The 17,488-nt window shown below is 38.1% G+C and overlaps 1 protein-coding gene across 2 annotated transcripts in view; it reads right to left on the reverse strand.

Annotated features, from left to right (window-relative positions):
* LOC133519893 (bifunctional heparan sulfate N-deacetylase/N-sulfotransferase) overlaps positions 1-17,488 on the reverse strand; it is a 176,807-nt gene that overhangs the window by 49,674 nt on the left and 109,645 nt on the right. For both annotated transcript variants that reach the window (XM_061854081.1, XM_061854082.1), the window contains exons 4-6: positions 13,589-13,841; positions 7,770-7,932; positions 4,465-4,671 (exon numbers count right to left, since the gene is read on the reverse strand). In XM_061854081.1, coding sequence (XP_061710065.1) covers positions 4,465-4,671; positions 7,770-7,932; positions 13,589-13,841 — 623 coding nt within the window. The remainder of the gene's footprint in view (positions 1-4,464; positions 4,672-7,769; positions 7,933-13,588; positions 13,842-17,488) is intronic.

Consider the following 17,488-nt stretch of genomic DNA (forward strand, 5'->3'; position numbering starts at 1 on the left):
TCTACTCGGCGGCGGAATATTGTGCTCCAGTGTGGCTTGAAAGCGCACATACCCACAAAGTAGACATAAAACTAAACGAGACTATGCGCTGCATCTCTGGTACTATCAGATCTACACCCGTCCACTGGTTACCGTTACTATGCCACATTGCCCCGCCTCACCTTCGACGGCTCCAGGCACTGAAGAGGGAAACCCAGAAATAACTAAGAACCCTGCTCTGCCAGCTTACAATGAGTTTTGCCATCCACCCCCCCCAGCGACTAAAATCCCGGAATCCACCCTGCGCTACAGCCCAGAACTTAAAGAATTTCAGCATCTCAGATAGGTGGAAGGTGGAGTGGTCTGCTGACACGGCCGGGAAATTCACCCTTATAACCGACCCGACACAAAAATTAAAAGGGTTCGATCTCCCTCGCAAACTTTGGTTTCGCCTGAACAGATTGAGGACTGGGCATGGCTGTTGCAACTCTCTTACCTACAAATGGGGCTGGAATGTTTCTCCACTCTGCGAGTGCGGTGAAGAAGAGCAGACAACTGAACATATCATCCGGCGCTGCCCCCTTCACTCTTATTCTGAACCAGCTGAAGATTTGGTCTCCGTCACTCCTGACCTGATTACCTGGCTTGACAACCTCAAGGCCATACTTTGATTGTCCTTCAGCTGTGCATGCCATACGATTAATAATAATAACTAGCATTCGTTTTTACACGTGAAGCAATCTTTTTTTTATTCCATGGCGATGAATTTAAGATTTGTTGATTCTAAAAACCGAAACCGGTTTTAACCGGTTTCGGATTTTTTTTTGGTAAAACCGAAGAAAAAACCGGTTTTGAAAAACCTCCGGTTTTTGCATTCCCTAGTTCTAACATAAAGATCCCTATGAGAGACGGCACACCGCTTGCGGTATGTCTGTGGAAATACAAGATGCAAGAAACTCAGATTATCCAGGGTCAAACAAAAAATATTCTTAAGTATACATGCAGCAAGCAGCAAGCAGTGGTGGCCGAGTGGATATGACGTCCGACTTTCAATCCGGAGGTCGCGGGTTCAAATCCTGGCTCGTACCAATGAGTTTTTCGGAACTTATGTACGAAATATCATTTGATATTTACCACTAGCTTTTCGGTGAAGGAAAACATCGTGAGGAAACCTGCAATACATCTGTGAAGAAATTCAAAGGTGTATGTGTGGGTAGTGACCCTGCCTACGAAGCTGATGGTCCCGGGTTCAAATCCTGGTAAGGGCATTTATTCGTGTGATGAGCATGGATATTTGTTCCTGAGTCATGGGTGTTTTCTATGTATTTAAGTATTTATAAATATTTATATATTATATATATCGTTGTCTAAGTACCCTCAACACAAGCCTTATTGAGCTTACTGTGGGACTTAGTCAATTTGTGTAATAATGTCCTATAATATTTATTTATGTGAAGTCCCCAATCCGCATCGGGCTAGCGTGGGGACTATAGCCCGAGCCCTCTCGCACATGAGAGGAGGCCTGTGCCCAGCAGTGGGACGTATATAGGCTGAATTATTATATTATATTATTATAAGTATACATGCATGCGCTTTCTCGCTTTATCTTGTCCGCCTTTGTTATTTAAACTAAGGAATTAGAATGAGAAAATCCCGAATGATTATTGGTGTATAATGAGGTTCATGTTTGAGGAAATGATTTTTTTTTATATTGTTATGATTAAAATACAACAATACTGACAATTTTTGGTAAAACATTAAAAAATTGCCAGCAGCTTTAAAAATTAACTGGCGATTGTAATATTGGAATTGCAGTAAGATTCTAATGAGTCAATGCAAGCAATTTGGTACATATTTTATGATTTTAATATGAAATGTATTCTATCAAAGATCATTAGATAAACTACCTAATTAATATCTTCATCATAATAGCCACAATAGAGGAATGTTTTCCACATATCGCCCAACTTTGAATACGTCTGTTGTTCTATTTTCCTTTATTTGTAGTTTTACATGTATGTAAAATGTATGATTACTACTTACTTTCGTCTAGTGTGCGCCGTGGGGAGTTAGCTAGTGCCTTTTGAACATTTGTTCAGTGTAAATAAGTGCCATATATATATATATAGTATCGGACGTTACAAAAGTATCAACTAGCTCAAACGGAACAGTTATCTGCCTTACCGTGCATCGAGCTCCAGCTAAATAATACCCTACTAGCTTTAAACTTTCAGTTCCAATTACACTCGGAATCGTCGAGAATTGTTCGATACAATTAGGTGTGGTTTTGATGCACTTTCATATTGATCCGTCAATAATTGTTAGTTTTCATGCAAGAATTCAATGCATGCTGAAATGGACTGGTAGAATATTACTATTTTAACATAATTGATTTATTTCAGCAAATAATACTTGTGGATAACTAATTGCAATATTTCTTCCTTACGTTCACTTTGTGTTATATTTTTGATGATTTACCATTATAAATTACTATCGACTAATGAATAATTAGCATTTTTTCTGAGGCTACTTACGGTTACAGTCTCATAAGAAAGAATAGAAATAGTGATACTGAGGTCACTGAGCATCAACATGACATGAGCAACAACTGAATGCAATTTAATTATCTTGACACATATTCTGGTGTAACCAGGTAGTTCTTTTTTCGAAATTAAATTTTCGTGAGACATATTCTAAAATATTTAGATACCACGGTTACACTCACTTGAATTATTCGTCGCTATTCGCGCATCGCCCGATGTACGTGCACAGGATGGTATTTGAGCTGGCGCGCCACCGTCTCAACATCGAGCTCCATCGCTTCCTCATGATCGCGTGGAAGCCGTCGATCCGTGCCTCCGCGAACATACCCGAGGCGCTACAATGTCGCGGCAGCCCGAACACCACCCTGTACGCGTTGTTGTATTGCTGCAGAGCGCTGTAGGACTGGCAATATACTTTAAAAAGCGTAGCCTTCACCTTTTCGGTACATCGTGCAAACCTACGAGCCAACATATTGCAGCGCACAGCCAGCACTCTGCGTTCCCTCTCAATGTCCATGTTGTCACACATGTCATGAGTGACCCAGTGGCTGTGCTAAAGGAGTTCCACAAAGAGTCAACGGGGGGCACGCTGTAGGTTTTATTAACTGCTTTAAACAGTATAAACTTGCTTTTGTTAGCATTGTATTTGAGCCCATGGGCCTCCGCGTACGACTCACATTTGCGCAGTAAACTAATTAAACCACCCACTTAGGGGCTCAGCAGCACCATGTCATCCGCGTAGCTGATGTTATTAAATGTTGGTGTTTTCAATGAGAGTCAATTTTTTTTGCGATTCTGGGTTTGGTCCCATAGTAAAAGTTGCTTTTTAATACTGTGTCCATGTAAATAGCTTTGTAAATTCTGTTGTATTATGTGATATTTTTCTAAATGTTAAAGAATACCCATTAGTAAATTTTCCTTAAAAGATAGACATATACGAGTACCATAGCGGATTTTTTTGTAAGACCAATGAAATATAGATAATCCTACGATACATTGTGTTATTATAGCTCAAACGGATTAGGCAGCGTTTTTGATTAAAGTTCCTAGATAGCGTGATTTTTTTCGACATTGTTAGCAAACATAGTCATACTTTAACCATTTTTTTAAAAAAACCTTAGTACATTTTATAGCTAACCATCCTCAAGAATCGTTATATCGATAGGTGAAAACCGTATGAAAATCTGTTTCGTAGTTTTTGAGTTTGGGGGACGTTTTATAAGATTTGACGTTTTCTGTTAGATTTGCGAATGCTAGGTGGCGTGACAGCCGTGCACGTAGCGAATAGCATCGAATAATTCAAGTGATGTAACCGTGGTATCTATATATTTTAGTTCTTTTTTATTTAATACTACTCTACTCTCTTTGTCGGAATGTACGTTAATTCCCAGTCAACCCAAGCCACAGATTAGGTGTGGCAGTTCCTAGTGCCTTCAAGTAGGAAGTAGCGTATTTCCGATAAATTCAATGTCGTACAAGGCGTAGACAATAAATCCGCCTTTAAACAGAAATGTGGCGTACAGAATTTGCTATACTGACGTATGTGTGTGTTCAATGAGATTACCGAGTCATTGAATAAATCTTAAATCTTTCTCGTTTATATTTTTAAGAAAAAATGCCTGAATCGGAATTATTTCTGAGTGGTGGATGGATACACGGGTTGGATGCTCCAGTGGGATAGGTGCGCGCAACGTACTAGTAAAAAAAAATACAATTCGGGATTTCCAGTCCGTGCTCATAGAACCAAACTTACGTCTCTCGCCCACAAAAATATCGTCGATATCGACGAGGATCCACCGCACTTGCCTAGGGCTGAGCTGGCCGTGGCTGAGAAAGCCGAGTGAGTCGAGGAACAGCAGCCGGTGGAATCAGAATTGCTATTGCAGCCAGACACCAAACAGCTCGCGCTAAATGTCCAGCATGTGCTCATGTATTGACTCACCTCTCTCGCCCACGAAGATGTCGTCAATATCGACGAGGATCCACCTTTCGAGACTAAGGCTGAGCTGGCCGTGGCTCAAGTAGCTGAGCGCGTCGAGGAACAGCAGGCGGTGCAGCCAGAACTGCAGCCCGGAGCCGAACAGCACACGTTGAATGCCGTCCAGTCGCCCATGGTCTTGTATTGCCGTTGCTAGCGGGAGTCGCTCCTCTGTAAAAATATAATACTTTAGACATCTCGCTAAGTGTTTTACATGAGAGTTACCTATGTACCTCCTATAAGAAAAGTACCTGCATTCCTTATTCACAAAAGTTGACGTGAATGACGTCATTGTGTGAGTAACGACTTATTGTATCAACCTAAGGAAAAGGAAACGGGCGATTCGTCTGCTTGTTTGCCTCCTATATCATAAAAAACCTGTGCACTTATCTCACAACTAGGTTTCTTTGATGTAATATATTCACCCTCGAAATGAAGAATCAAATTTGAAATAAGCACAAACAAAATAATAAACAGATAAATAGTTCAAAACTAACTCAATAAGGCAAAACATTAAACAAACTGCAATAAACTGTTTCCTTATTGTTATGCAACCTCATCTCCCTAAAGGGCATATTTTGCATATTGCAGGAGTACCTACTAAACTTACAGCAAACGTATTCTTTCGTTCTAAACTTTTGCAATAAAAGCAATCAAAGATGAATGCGACAAGTCGAATAAACGTTGAGTACGTACTTATTCTAATACTCCTTTGACGATTGTTTGGATTCTCGCGCTTTTTGCTGCTACTGTGTGGGAGCATAACTACTTTAGAATTATTCAATTATAAAAAAGCATAGATATCAAATTTACACAAATGCTCATGATCATTGCCAAAAACACATTTGGAAACTCATTCAATTTGATATGTAGATATTGACTTTGTAACCTTTATTTCAATAATTTAAATATTAATCATTAAAATATAGTTGACAAAGTCAACACAAATCAAATATCATATAAATGTATCAGTATTCAAATGTACACACATCACAAGTACTACTCGCAGATATCTATAGTACAGCACCAATCACACGGTAAAGCCATAGCTAGTACATTGGGCTCAATGATCAAAATAATATGTAAACACTGACAATTTAAATAAAATAACAATTATTCACTAGACTAGATGCCAATTCTAATAATGGGTAGGTATGCGTGTATAATAAATGCAATTGCTTTGTGAACCTTTTATTGCGAACTTTTAGTATCCCATTTGCAAGAGTTTTAATACAGAAAGTCAGTTTGCTCGCTTCCAAAGATTTTAATTTGGTCGAAGCGAACGACTCGTGAATATTTAACACGTTTTATTTGCTCGTCCGGAACGTTGCGTGCGTTTCGTTCCTGTTATGATTTTTATTCTTTTTATTTATATAACAAGGCTGATCCCCTAATATAAAATAAAGTTTTGGAAATGATTATATTAGCATATTTTATAATTTGAGCCTCCAGCTGCACAATTGTGTACCTACAATAAACAAAGCACCTACTGTCAGATACACACTTTGTCTTTACATCGTTCATTTGGTGTGCTTATTTTAAGTATATCTCAACGATCGTGTACCCTGTTTGTAAAGAATTCTTCAATGCCAATAAAATATACGCGCCCCTTCTCGAGAGGGTAATATTGCCCTTCTGCTATTTCATTTTATCTAACACAAGCAAAACAAATACATTACAAACGGAGACAATGTGCCTTAAATAATACGAAGTAGAAGGATGGTGGCACTGTACATTGTTTACAAAGGACTGAATACGAAGAACCAGAGAAAATCCAAAAACAGAATTCACAGAACAACGTAAGACAACACGGAACTTTTTTGCTTAAAGTGAATACTTAAACTAAATAAACACACACCACATACATCATCATCATCAAAATGTATGAATATGTAGCGATAAAATTTTATCGACACTTATTGATTGATATGCCTATTGAGTTTTGAACACAGTTTAGCTAGATAGATAACTAGCTAAAGTTGACGACTGTCAATTATCTTGATAAAATGAGTGACGGATTGAACGTTCTAATCGCGATAGAATGCGGCTACAAACGTCAATCATTGTCGCGACAGTTATGTAGCTGCAGTTCCGAAAGCCACTTTTACTCGAAAACAATACGTAATTCGTTTTGTCTTGAAAATCACATATGTCTGAGATAATCCAGAATGTGGTAATTATAACTGAACGCAACATGTGCGTACATTGCGTCATGTTCTGATTACCATAAATATTACACAACTATTATAAACAAAGTTTCTCACTAAGTCACACGATACTCTGCAGCGCTACACGCTGGATGCACACCTATCAACGTTAGCCTGTGTGACAACCCGGAGGGCTAACTAGGTCGCTTGAAAGAAACGTCAACGTGTCAGATGCAGGGGGCCTACCGCGAAAATCGAAGTTCGTCAATTGCGGGCATTTTTCTCTGTCACTCTAATGACGTCTTAGAGAGAGTAAAAGAGAAAAATCCCCGCAATTGACGAATTTCGGTTTTCGCGGTAGGCCTTCAGTGCTCAGGCGCAGCTCCATGGACGAAATTGATCATGCGGAAATAGTCAACTATCAAAATAGTCACGGTAACAACCCGGAGGGCTAAATAGGTCGCTTAAAAATCTCCCAGGTAATTGCACATGTATACGTTTTGATATAAGGGCCAGGGAACGGGTTCGTGGGACAAGCTGTTGGTGCGGAACACCTTCGATTGGTCTTCAATTCACTACTACCAACATACCGAGTAACAGTCCGGAGGGCTAACTAGGATGTGTACAAAAAGAAATCACTGAATAGTAGTATATGTGACTGCTAATGCCTAATTATGTAAAGTTACATACACTGCATTATCTAGGCACATATTATAAGCTCTGTATGATGTGTCCAGGAACCGCCATGTTACGACCGCCATTGCAGCATTTGTTCACACTGTTTGGAATTGACATTTCATTTCGAATTAAACGACATCTCAACTTGTCTCGTCATGTCTCTTTGTCTTTTAGAGATGTTCAAAATATGAATATTATTATTAAATCGATATAGACGTTATCTATACGCAATAATAAATAATATTTATGCAAATACAAAATTTGTTCTAACAAAACAGTTAAAGAGCCAGCATTAGCCAGTTAACCTAATGCTGGCCATAATTTGCGGCTTTTGAACGCATCATAATGGTTTTATGTTCTGTCGATGTGTGTATACCTGTAGATAAAGGTGTTATTATGTCAATTCAGAGGGCTTACTAGATTTCGTAAAAAAGGAACCCTCACCACTTGCGCCGTACTCGTTCTGCCGCAGCGCCCACGCGACGGGTTCGTAGGTGGAGCTGTTAGCTCTGAACACAGTCCAGTGGTCACCGGGCAGCGCACCCCAGGCCGTCTCGCCCGCCCGTGCCAGTCGCAGCACCGGGGACGCGGGGTTCAACGTTGCGTCCTGAATTCAAGGTATATAATGAATCGAGATTGAAAAGCTGTACGAGTGAACTAGTTAATAGTTATTTGTTTTACAAGGAGGCAAAGTTGTTGTTTAACCGCTCGTGCTAATATTGATACCCGAGCAATCGAAAGATCCCAAAATTGAACTATGAGCGTAGCGAGTGGTTCCAGAAGTGAAATCTTGAGCGTTGCGAGGTTTTCAATGCACGAGGGTTAAACAAACTTTGCCTCCGAGTGAAGACTGTATAGATGAATTGCCCAATATTTTTTTCCCCCAATCGTTATATTCTTATTCGCCTTTTTCCCCATATTGTTTAATTTTCAGACGTCATTATCGCCAGCATATAATTTGGAATCTAAGAGGGTGGAGTCATCAGAAGAAACTAACTGGCTAAGTACCTATAAACAGATAGGCGATAATATCTAATAGCATTAAAGTACCTACTGGATTTAGACCTCTTTAGATAGTAAACAGGTAACTAGTTCTATAGGGACCGTGCGCGTTGGAGGGTCTGCCATCTTGTGGTCTGAATCGGAACCATAAACATGCACATTGACACGTCAAGTGTTTTCTTGTGCATAGTAGGTTTTGCCATCTTGTGGGCTACATCGGAACAATAAACATCACATTTACGCTTCGCGCCAAAAATCTGACAGCTCCTGTGCTGCCTCCTACAGTTCATGCACGCTCCCTATCAATACACGACTTTTATACGGACAACGTCAATGTCATTGAAACGTTGCATGATTAATATTTGTATTAAATAAAGTGAAAATTAATGATTATGATGGAACCAAGCGAAGAAATCCCAGGCGGATCGTCAGGATCATGTTGCGTCTAGGAAAAATAATGTGCAGAAATTGAAACCCGTGGCGAAAAAAGACTATGGGGAATATATTGTACAGGTAATTTGAATGTATGTGAACGATACGGATTGGTAAAATATTGCCTACAGCGAAAAATATGATAGGAAATAAGTGATAATGACGTCTGGAAATTTAACAATATGGGGAAAAAGGAGAATAGGAATATAACGATTAGGAAAAAAATATATTGGGTAATTCATCTATACAGTCCGAGTGAAACACAAAATTTTTCACCACACCAACACGAGGAAACTACTAACTATCAAATATCAAAAAATTAAATTAAATCAAATCCAAATGAACGTAATAAAAAAAAATAATCATTCAAAATCATCATTTAAAAGTCAATTCTACTAGTAACAGAAATAAGGAAACAACTCAAAATTTGCATTTGATTACTTTCCCCGACATGTGGATAAAATACAACTTTCTCTTTCGTTTTGAACGCCTCCAGAGGGCCTTTGCCAGTTGGTCAATACATTTTTCATCACACTTGCTCGCATTGGTCGTCACTCGTAGGCGATGCAAATGGAAAAAGCGATGAAATTTTAACCTAAGGCTGGAATGTACTTTTTTATCACACTTATAACGTGCGTACGAAATTAGGCAGAAGTTTTATTTACTTTCACTTTTTTGCTCACAAGTGTGTCACATTGTGTGTGTCACGGGCGGGACAGGACTTTACGAACTCTTGAATTCTTCACACTAGAATTAATTCACACTCGTTCGTGAATTCTTGTTTACCTCGTATACACAATGTACTATTTCCTATTCGTGTACTTTTATTTGTCATTTATACTCGTACATCTACGAACACCACCACCACCAATTAAGGTGCCGTAAGTACTGAGAGTAAAATTTTTGAAAAATCGTACCGCTTTTGTAGATAACAATACGGTTGCAAAAAATTCTATAAGCAAACTTGAGGATTTTCTCTAATAGGCACTTCAGAGATTCGAATCCTGATTTTTTTACTTTCGCTCGATAGAATAAAATCACGAACATACCTAGGTCTAAAACGCATTTTTTTCCGTCCACACGATCGACCAGTCGTAGGAAAAGTATTGTATGCAACGTTGCATAACTGAATAAAAAAAGCGGCCAAGTGCGAGTCGGACTCGCTCATGAAGGGTTCCGTACCATTTATGACGTATAAAAAAAAAAAACTACTTACTAGATCTCGTTCAAACCAATTTTCGGTGGAAGTTTGCATGGTAATGTATATCATATATATTTTTTAGTTTTATCATTCTGTTATTTTAGAAGTTACAGGGGAGACACACACATTTTTCCACTTTGGAAGTGTCTCTCGCGCAAACTATTCAGTTTAGAAAAAAATTATATTATAAACCTCAATATCATTTTGAAGATCTATCCATAGATACCCCACACGTATGGGTTTAATGAAAAAAAAAAATTATGACGTATTAAAAAAAATACTTACTAGATCTCGTTCAAACCAATTTTCAGTGGAAGTTTGCATGGTAATATACATCATATTTTTTTTAGGTTTATCATTCTGTTATTTTAGAAGTTACAGGGGGGGGGGGGGACACATTTTACCACTTTGGAAGTGTCTCTCGCGCAAACTATGCAGTTTAGGAAAAAAAAAATTATATACCTCAATATCATTTTTGAAGACCTATCCATAGAAACCCCACACGTATGGGTTTGATGAAAAAAAAAAAATATTTTTGAGTTTCAGTTCTAAGTATGGGGAGCCCCCAAAATTTATTGTATTTTTCTATTTTTGTGTGAAAATCTTAATGCGGTTCATAGAATACATCTACTTACCAAGTTTGAACAGTTCTTATAGTTTCGGAAAAAAGTGGCTGTGACATAAACGGACAGACAGATGTTTTTTGCCATTTGGCTACGGAACCCTAAAAATGCTCTCATGCCACTCGTTTTTTTTTTCTTTTATAAAACTCATGCATTAGTTCTACTACAATTATGTAACTAATAATATATGTAGTTACAAAACCTACAAAAGTTTTATATTTCCAATCATGGCTGTACGAGTATATATGCGAAATGGATAATGTCCATATTTGTAACTTTAAAACAATGGCTATGCCTATGAAACAGGAGGTCCCGGGTACAAATGGTGGCTGTGTTGGCAGTGGCTGGTTAGGCATTTATTTGTGTTCATAATAGCTATTTGTTCCTGGATTATGGATGTTTTCTATGTATGTAAATATTTATATCTCTTAAATACGATATATTATTTATATGGGTGTGTAATGCTTAATATAATTATAAAAAACACGATCATTATTTTGTTATTTTGCTGGCTTAGCCATTTCGAAAGGATGGGTGACGATCGGGCAGTCAAGAGGGCTTACTTGGGTCGACCATCTGGACGCTGCCGTTCGAAAAAAACAAACATGAATTGCACTTGTTAGTTAAAACTTAATTAAAAAAAATCTTCTAACCGTTTTATAGCACGAAAACCTACGGCTTGTTTCAATTTGTGGTTGTATTAAACATACACGCGGTATATTTCTACATTTTGAACTACTTGGTTACTATATATATCTATCTATATAGGTATATGTAACTTGCTATTCAAAAGGGGCTCATAATTTGTGCTTGAAACTTGACTCTCAAATGGTTAATTATTAATAAGCGCTCTTGAGTTAAGCCTTCTCAAACACATTTTCGTCTATTAATGTAAGAGAAACTAAATATCTAAAACTTGATGGAAGTTTTAATCATTGAAATTAACTTACTAGGTACAATTGATTAATATTTAATATATAATTTACTGTATAATGTTGTTAATACACAGGCCAATTCTAGTTTCAGTTATTAGATCCGTTTCTAATATATATATTTTTTATAAGACACACCAACAGTACATAAACAAAGCTAGCAAAGTAACAAGTATAGTGGCCACGTATAATATCTATGCACCAATAACAGGTGTGCAACAACACTCAAACAGGTCGAGGCTTTTTACACTACATTATTAACTACAACTATACATTAATAGATTAAGTGATTGAAACATGCATAGGAAAAAACTAACTACTACTAATAGTACTACTACTAATATAATACTGATCTGTCATTGGAAAATGAGATATTTCTTTAACCAAAAATGTCATTTTGACACTGACAGATCGGTATATCAGGAAACAGATCTAATAACTAAAACTAGAATTGGCCTGGCAGTTCTTACTGTCCTTTAATTAGCATTCTGTCAGTTGCGAACTAGCGGATTAAAGTCGAGAGTAAGCATAGACAACGAGCTTCGATGCCAATCTAATTAACCGATAGTGGATAAAATAGATGCAACTATACTTATAGTAACTGTGCTTCCGCCACTGAATAGAGTTCGATGTACTAAGAAGATTAATGGCTTTTACACCTAAAGCTTGCTGAGATTATCTTGCAGTTTATTGGTAGTTTTAAACGCTTGTGTAAAGTTGTTTACACAGATAAAGGTGCCAATTCTTTTATAAAATATCTATTTTAGTGGTTGCCTTACACAAATTAAATTATTTTTGGTAGCGCATATTTTGACATCGTGAATCCATTCAGGGAATTAATTCAGTAACCAACGTGTTCAATTGTTCATTAGTAATATTCCAAATAATAAATTAATAGTTTAAAAAAACACTAGAAAAACACGATTTTTAAGCTTGAAACCTGATCATAAGTGCAAACACGACTATGATACGATATTCCATCATGGAATGCCAGTGCCTATCTTCCGGCTTCATCATCAGACCTTGAAACCTAATCGTGGTCAAAGTTCATTACAAGACTTGTAAAAAATCCAAAGACAGCTATGATACGATGTTCCATCATGAAGTTCCAGTTCATATCTTCCGGCTCCATCATCAGATCAGTTCGACAGTACCATATTATTGTATTGTCATCAGAACTACATACAGCTGCCAATTTTCATGACGCTACGATCCTTAGAAGATGGTTAAATTAGTTACCTTAGATTCCATTACATAGTTAAATACAGGTCGACCTAATAAAAGCGTGTTAATATACATACCGTAGTTTTTGTTAAATAAACTTTCAAAATAATTTCGAGCCAATATGGTTAACATTGTATGAGTTTAATATACAAATTCTCGTTCGACTCATTCAACACACAAAAAATGTTTGGAAAGACAGGATAACGTTGTTGAATTAAATAGTTTTGTTATTTATTACAAACCATATTTTCATCAAAAGGGACTGATTACTTTTAATAAATAAATTTTATAATCGTGCCGTATAAATAATAGAATAAATTCAAGCAAGAGCGATGTTTTCCATTAGAAAGAGTTCTTATTATGGTAATACCGTCCATTTCATTAGCATATCGCGGCAAGTTGTAAGTAACTGAGATAGGAATCTGAGGTGGTTAAGACTTTATTGTTTGTGTCTTATTCCTCTGAAGCTTAGTTATTTCAGGCTTTCTACTGGATGGAACAGACTAAATTGTAGTTTGATGTTGATTTCAAGGTAGAAATGCGATATCAAACAGCGCAGTTTTTTATTGGAATTTTCTGGTTACAACATTAGAGATATACAGTGTGTAAATTCAATACGGGCAAACCTTTAAACGGTGGCATAGGACCCAAGAAGCATATTGAGGTAACTTTTGCTTAGAAGTACAAAGAAAATAGTAACCATACAAAATAATTCGCTTGCGCTCTGAAATAGCATTTAGAGCCAGACCAAGCTAAGTTGGCAGCGATTTTGATAGCCCAGCCTGTGCAAGTGTTAAGTAAACGTCACAATTCGTCTATATCACTGTCGTGTAACATTAATACTCGTACCTTTAGTCTGAGATTGGTGTGCATAAAAAGCGGAAATCCCTTCAGCTGAGCGCCGACCAGCGTCTCTTCCCCCGGCGTAGCAAACCCGACGACGCCCACAGAGTACTCGCGACAGTACTTGTCGAGGAGTTCTCGGTTCCATTTGTCCATGTTGGCGTACTTGGAGAGCGACTCGAACACGATCACGCCGTAGCGGCCCTTGTCCAAGGTGGTGAGTACGGGTAGGCTCTTGCCAGCGACTTCCACCTTGTACCTGCACATAAAGTATACCTATTAGAATTCGCATAGCACAATCTAATCAATAATTACTAAACAATTTCTCTGAAAGCTGTAGACCTAGCGAACCTCCATTTTAAAAATTCAAAAACTGAATCGAAAATAGTTATTTGTTTTACAAGGGGGCAAAGTTGTGTTTCCTCGTGTTGGTGTGGTGAAAATTTATGTGTTCACTCGGAGGCAAAGTTTGTTTAACCCTTGTGCATTGAAACCGTGTGTATCAATATTAGCACGAGCGGTTAAACAAACTTTGCCTCCGAGTGAAACACAAAATTTTTCACCACACCAACAAGAGGAAACTACTAACTATGAAATACCAAAAAATTCAAATGAAATCAAATCCAAATGAACGTAATAAAAAAATAATCATTCAAAATCATCATTTAAAAGTCAATTCTACTAGCTAACATAAGGAAACAACTCAAAATTTGCATTTGATTACTTTGCCCCACATGTGGATAAAATGCAACTTTCTCATTCGTTTTTGAACAATCAAAAGGGCCTTTACCAGTTGGTGTGGTGAAAAAATATATAGAATCATCAAACCTGCTCACAAAATTTCAAGAGAACCGGTTGAGAAATGCGATTTGGAGAGAAGAGCAGTTGGCCAAACGAAAGCATTTTTTACCCAAGCTGTATCGGAAACGCTTCCTGCTCGCTCACTCAATTACTTGTCAAGTTATTGTGTACAAAACTAACCTAGTAAAATTGAATGATAAACTGTAATATGCGTAAGTTAACAGGGTACGTAGCCAACGTGCCAATCGTTTACAATCCGTAGCGAACGAAACGCAACTTTCACTGACGCACTAATATGGAAGAGAGACAAAGAGAGAGATGACTACGCTACGCTACGCTACTGAGCCTTAACGATTAGCACGTTGCCTACGCACCCTGGCAACTTAACTTAAATTCCAACCTAAACATTCCATCATTAATTTTATACACTTACTTGCTCCAACTTCGTTGTAACGTGAGTATCATTTATTCGCACCAATATATTTGAGTAGGTTATTTATTAGACTAGATTCAAAATATTCGCTCTTGGATGTAACCTCATTTATTTTTACTCTGAAGCTCTAGAGAAGCCAATTATATAGCGATTAAAAATTATAAGTCAGTATGAAAACTAAACATATATTTCATTTACCTAATCCAAAAGATTTTAAAATCACAAAGTATTAAATAATTTTCTCAAAATTCTATATTTTCTCACAGGCTATATATATTTTATATCAAAATGTACTCTACTATTAACTTTTCAGTACACGATCTTATGGCATAAAAACTTTTTTAGTGGAAAATTGACTGATTATAAAAAGTAGGTCATGCATGTCGTGCTTCACGAAATTGGACAGGAAGATATCTACTCAGCCATGCAATTTAAGTTCTGAGTCTTATTTTCCAACACGGCATATCCGCATTAGTCATAATTTTCGTTTGACCTATATTAAGTATTAGTTAGTAGTGCAGGCGGAAATATTTCCAACCTGTATCTGCTGATTTTTTTTCTGCTGATACGTGGCAACGTTGATATCAATTATGTAAGTAGGTACTAATGTGAACCTCGGAAGCCTCTACAAGCCTGGGTTTACTTACTTTCCAGCAAACAAACTCAGGAATACTGAATAGGTTTTTAATTTCAGATAAATCCACTTCAAGGTAATTAAATCAATAAATACATATAGCAAAGTTTACCCGGGTCTATTGCAACTACCCGGACCCTAATTGATTGAAAGGGTTTGTCCCTTAAATTCCTGTCGTTTCGGTAACAACTCGATAAATCAGTTAGATCAAACAGAAACCCACCTTCGGTACGATATAACCACTACTAGTCATTACAAAAGCAGTATTCGAATTTCAAACTATCAGCTTAGACAGATACTGTAAACAAAGCAATGATGGTCGACCCTTGTCATGGAATTGTATCTACTATTTTAATAGTTTCCACGGTGACCTACCCTTTTAAATGGGGCATTCGATCGAAGTTGATTTGCAATAAAATAGTAGTTTTAATACTCGCATATTTTCTATTGGGAATAGAGTAGCCATTAGGCATACGTGTCCTACATCAATATAGAAAGATATGAATAGGTTTATAGCTGAATACAGGTCACGGGTCAGGAAATAGGAAAATGCACCTAGTGCCGTGAAGAAAACGGGAGTAACTGGCATGAAAGTTGCGAGCAGCTACCGTTCATTTTGCTCGAGTTAAGGCCCGTTTCAATTTGGCAGCCCAAGAGCACTACAGTACAGAGGCAGGCTAAGGCGAACGGCAACTTGCAAATAGCATTTACCTAACTCACGCCGACCCGCTCCACCCCTAGCTCTCTAATGCACGGCCACTCGTTGGCAACTTTGTGCATAACATAATATAGCTCGTAATACCGACGCGCCCTCCGATAGCCGATTTGCGAGTTTCAAACTTTTCCGTTCATTGGTGGGAATTGGTTCGTTTATGGCACGATACTACGTGAGCATTGCAGCTCGACCTCTTACAGGCTCGGCTAATATATTTCTAATTACCTTAATTAGTGTCCTGTCATTAAATGAGAGCGCTCGGTTCAAATTAGAACGCGCGAAACAGCCTACTTAGCCGTGAACCGAACGAGACGAGGGCTAATTCGTGATAAGGGAGCGCGAGTGAGTTCAATTAAAAGGGGGCAATGTCAGGGCCCCCCGGCGGCCTGCCGCCCCTCGAGATAACAGCAGTTATCGTAAAGAGACCGGCGGCGCCCGTGCACAACGCTCGCCGCACCGCGGTCCGCTAACAAACGTCGCCGGTGCTGTCAATGGAAACATTAACGGAAATTTCAGACCAGTTCCAATCAATAACATTGTTGCTTTGTCACCGAATTGCCTATCATGTTCTGTTTCCGCTCCTACTGGGGAACTTAACTCTAAATTTATGCTCCAAATGTAGCAGTTGACTTAAAGTATCACAGTCATTAGCCGCAAGGCTGACCAGTTACGACCTTTCCCTAATGAACATTAGTTCCCTAGTAAAGTTAATTTAGACGGAGATATTTTCTGTGTCATTATTCGAAACGGCCTCATCAAGAGACATTCTGCAAAGAAAATGTTTACGTGAGTTTGTCGGTTACATCTTTGGCGCGACGCCGTTGCATACAAGAAGTTGGAAGAGCTCGAAACGTCGCGATAAGCAGGCGAGCGGTCGCGAGTCGGCTCCTAATGGCGGCAAGGACGTACTAACTAAGCTAACGACTGACACAACTGCCAGCGGCTTCTAAAATTAAGGCAAAGTTTGTCATGCTTCCTTCTGTTGCTGCTTTTATCGAACATTATTCCTATAGGCAGTTAATAAGGCGGCTTTTGGTGGTTCTCTACTATTTCGTTTAAATTTACGTTGCATTGTACCTCATTACTGCGTTTCTGTTCCGAATTAGGGTTCGCGCAAATATAATGAGTGTTGACATAGAAATTGCGAGTTAAAACGTTCTCGCTTGCAATAAAATGGATTTTACGACATCTGGGAGTAATAAACGTCTCCATAACAACAAAAGGGCCGAGGAGCCGAACGGCCAACAAAACAAACTCGAGTGTATGTGACGAGACGGGGAATTGATGTGATAATTAAAGGAAACTGAGAATTTCCCGTGAAGT

This window comes from Cydia pomonella, chromosome 7 (assembly GCF_033807575.1).
Source record: "Cydia pomonella isolate Wapato2018A chromosome 7, ilCydPomo1, whole genome shotgun sequence".
Lineage (NCBI taxonomy): Eukaryota > Metazoa > Arthropoda > Insecta > Lepidoptera > Tortricidae > Cydia > Cydia pomonella.